The sequence below is a fragment of the Cupressus sempervirens genome, chromosome 1, assembly GCF_028749045.1.
Source record: "Cupressus sempervirens isolate cs-2001-9-10 chromosome 1, ASM2874904v1, whole genome shotgun sequence".
Classification (NCBI taxonomy): Eukaryota; Viridiplantae; Streptophyta; class Pinopsida; order Cupressales; family Cupressaceae; genus Cupressus; species Cupressus sempervirens.
In genome coordinates this window covers 72483715-72487025 of record NC_143118.1, presented here as the reverse complement: position 1 = coordinate 72487025, position 3311 = coordinate 72483715, and the positions used below count along the sequence as shown (strand labels likewise).

At 36.8% G+C, this 3311-nt stretch overlaps 2 protein-coding genes across 2 annotated transcripts; both read left to right on the top strand.

Moving 5' to 3' along the window:
* Positions 1-607: 607 nt before the first annotated feature.
* LOC149576207 (F-box/kelch-repeat protein At2g44130-like) lies at positions 608-1642 on the top strand. The gene has a single exon (XM_089794014.1). The coding sequence runs from the start codon at positions 608-610 to the stop codon at positions 1640-1642; it is 1035 nt and encodes a 344-aa protein (XP_089650140.1).
* Positions 1643-1911: 269 nt separating this feature from the next.
* On the top strand, positions 1912-2850 carry LOC149576206 (F-box/kelch-repeat protein At1g80440-like). The gene is made up of 4 exons (XM_089794012.1): positions 1912-2109; positions 2212-2277; positions 2332-2592; positions 2680-2850. Exons 1-4 carry the CDS (start codon positions 1912-1914, stop codon positions 2848-2850), a joined length of 696 nt encoding a protein of 231 aa, XP_089650138.1.
* Positions 2851-3311: the final 461 nt, after the last annotated feature.

The following is a 3311-nucleotide window of genomic DNA, read 5'->3' as shown; positions in this document are numbered from 1 at the left end:
TTAATGCATTCATTAATAGATGTAAGAAAAATGATTTTTTTTTGAAAAGTTTATCCACTTGTCACAAATGTGAAAAATATAAAGTTGCAATTAATGCATGCATTAATAGAGGTGTTGGGAAAACTAGTTGTATTTTTCTTGAAGAAAATTGAATTTATTCATTGCCTTTTTCATCATGAGCCAATAGAATTTGTAAAAAAATATATTTTTTAATTTCAAAAAAATATGCAAATTCATAAACCTTTTGCAAACATTAGTATATGCATGAAATTTTTAGTTTATGCAACTAATATGAAACTCATGTGATTCCATTAGTATCCTGCCTACAACAGGAACTAATAATAAGAATATCAGCCGTTATAAAAAGTGAGTAAATATAGACATGAACTAATAATAATAAGAACATCAACCGTTATAAAAAGTGAGTAAATATAGAAAAAATCAGTATTTATGAAGGCACTTTCCGTTGGGTATAGACAGCACGGCATATGTTTGAGACGTTACAGCTATCAACTTTGTTTCGAATTCATGTGAGCATTGATAAGATTTGGCAAGCATCAAGATTATTTGAGGATCATTTCAGTAGTGTACAAATATATTGGTGGTGATGGACTATTTTAGTGCAATTCCAGAAGAGTTGGTAAGGGAAATCTTAATTAGAGTGCCTTTTGCATCTCACGAAAAAGTGAAGGATGCATGTAAGAGTTGGAAGACAATATTGGAAAACTCAGAGTTTTACGGAGACAGGAGGAGTCGTGGGAGGTCCGAAGAGTTGATATGTTTGATTGAGAATGTTCGCATAACTACATTTGACCCCGTTAACCAGTTATGGGGAAGACTGCCTCTTGTCCCTACCCAATTTGAATTCTACATATTCTCCAAGTGTGTTTGTGTAAAGCATAAACTGGTTTTAATAGGGTTAAGATATGAGAGCTACAGAGTAGGTTCAAAGAGAAAGAGAATATCAAACATGATTGTTTTGGTTTTTGATTTTGTGTCTTTCCAGTGGAGCAAAGGTGCAGATGCGCCCACCACAGAGATCATGTTTGACTTTGTGTGTTGTGCATCTCCTGAGGGAGATGAGATTTATATTGCAAGAGGAAGACAATGTGATTGGAAGAGTACGAGCCAGGCCGCAGTTTACAACGTGGAGAGAGATGAGTGGAAGCTTCTTCCCAACATGCTTCAAAAGGAGTGGTTGTGTTCCTCAGTTTTTATAAAAGGAATGTTGTATGTTGTCAGCTTGTTTGATGACGAGCTTCAGCAGTTCGATCCAGAAAGAGGAGTTTGGTCCACTTTGCCCAACGTTTGGTTTATTCCAGATCGTGTGCATCCCATTGTGGCCGCATTTGGGTGTCTATATTGCTTCTACTGGGATGCTGTGGCACAATTTGACTCTACACAGAATTGGTGGGCGGAAGTTGATGGGCTTCCTCGACCGCTTGACAGGGTTGATGTTGCGGTGTTTGGGGAAGATGGGATTTGCTTGAGTGGGATTGAATCGGACACCAACGATAAAGTTTTCTACATGTATTACCCTCCATTGGAAATAGGGGTTAACACAGGGAGATGTGTTTCTATTGAGATGCCTCAATACTTGTCCCACAGCAAGATCGAATCTTTGGCCACTGTCATGATTTGATTTTGATGCTAAGAGGGGAAACTATTATTTAGTAACTGAAAGTCTTTTCAATAAATTTAGTACTTGTACTTGAATAATTTTTAAAAAAATACTCAAAACATGCGTCATCTACAGCATTACATTTCAAAATTAAGAATCAATGTCTATATTTAAAAGCATGCCTATATTTAGAGTCAATCATATTCTACTTCAATATATATAACTTATGAAAAATAATTTAATACGAGTTGCAATTTATTTGAGTAGTGTAACAGCAAAATTGGTTGGTAATGGAGTATTTTGAGGTAATTCCAGAAGATTTGGTGAGAAAGATCTTAATGAAAACGTCTTATGAATCTCCCGCCATTCTGAAGACAGTTTGTAAAAATTGGAAGTTCGTGCTAGAAAATCCCAAGTTTTATGAGGAAAGATTCAGCAAGCATGGGTCTAAGGAGTTGATATGTTTTCTTGGAAATGCAGGTCCTCTGGTAACTATATACGACCCCATTAACAAATCATGGAAAACACTCCCTCCCGTCCCTACCCAATTTCAATTCTACTCATTTTCCAAATGTATCTACGTTAAACAGAAACTGGTTTTATTAGGTTCATATGAGCACTACAAGGACACTGCAGGTTTGAAGCACAAAAGACTGGTGAGAAATTATAGGGCCATTTTGATCTTTGATTTTGTGTCTTGTAAATGGCAGAAAGGTGCAAATATATTGCAAGAGGAAGATCTTGCGTGTTGTGCATCTTCTCATGAAAGACTAATTTACGTTGCAGGAGGAAGAATGAATGGTGAAATCACAAGCCAGGCTGCAGTTTACAATGTGGACAGAGATGAGTGGAGGCTTCTTCCCAATATGCTTCAAAAGGATTGGTTGTGTTACTCTATTTTTATGGAAAACATGATGTATGTCATGAGAACATATCATCAGGAGCTTCAGCGATTTGATCCAGAAAGAGAAGTTTGGTCGACTTCACCCAACATCTGGTTTGTCGAAGATTGTGTTGAGCGCATTGTGCTTGCATTTGGGTGTTTGTATTGCTTTTAGTGGGATGTTGTGACTGAATATGACTCGGTAGAGAATGTGTGGAAGATTGTTGATGATCTTCCTGAGCCTCTTGACAGAATCGATGCTGTGGTGTATGGGGATGGGATTTTCTTGAGCGGGCTTCAATCGGGTGCCAACAATGCAGTTTTCTATATCTACCAACCTCCATGAGAAACAGAAACAGAAAAAGAAACACGGGCGGAACTGAAGAGATGGATATGGGTCTCTGTTGAGAAGCCTCCACAATTTTCCAATATTGATAGGATCGAATCTGTGTCCACTATGATTGTGATTGTTTGATTGGGGTTTTTCCCAAATTGGTTGTGGTTTTTCATTTGCTGTAAAAATTTGAACTTTTCATTGATTTTGAGAAGACTGACACAGAGTTGTTTTGGTTTGCCTTGTTTGTTTTAAAACAAATTTCTCTGATCAGGTTTTTTTTTTTCAAATTGATTGTTATTTTATTGGGCTCTTCAAATTCATTGTTGTATTGTGGCTTTTCATTGGCTGTGAAGAACTAATCTCCAAAAAACTCATCTCCAAATAGTTTACTCACAATATTCATATGCATTAAGCGACATTCGTGAATAAAGCTTCCAACATGTGCATAATGCACTCCTTCATATATTCCT

What these genes read in the sequence shown, in the direction of transcription:
- LOC149576206 (XM_089794012.1), top strand. Translation starts at nt 1,912, where the DNA reads ATGGAGTATTTTGAGGTAATTCCAGAAGATTTGGTGAGAAAGATCTTA. An exon ending in TTGGAAATGCAGGTCCTCTG is followed by an intron (nt 2,110 to 2,211) that starts GTAACTATATAC and finishes TACGTTAAACAG; the next exon opens with AAACTGGTTTTATTAGGTTC. An exon ending in GATTTGATCCAGAAAGAGAA is followed by an intron (nt 2,593 to 2,679) that starts GTTTGGTCGACT and finishes TATTGCTTTTAG; the next exon opens with TGGGATGTTGTGACTGAATA.
- LOC149576207 (XM_089794014.1), top strand. Translation starts at nt 608, where the DNA reads ATGGACTATTTTAGTGCAATTCCAGAAGAGTTGGTAAGGGAAATCTTA.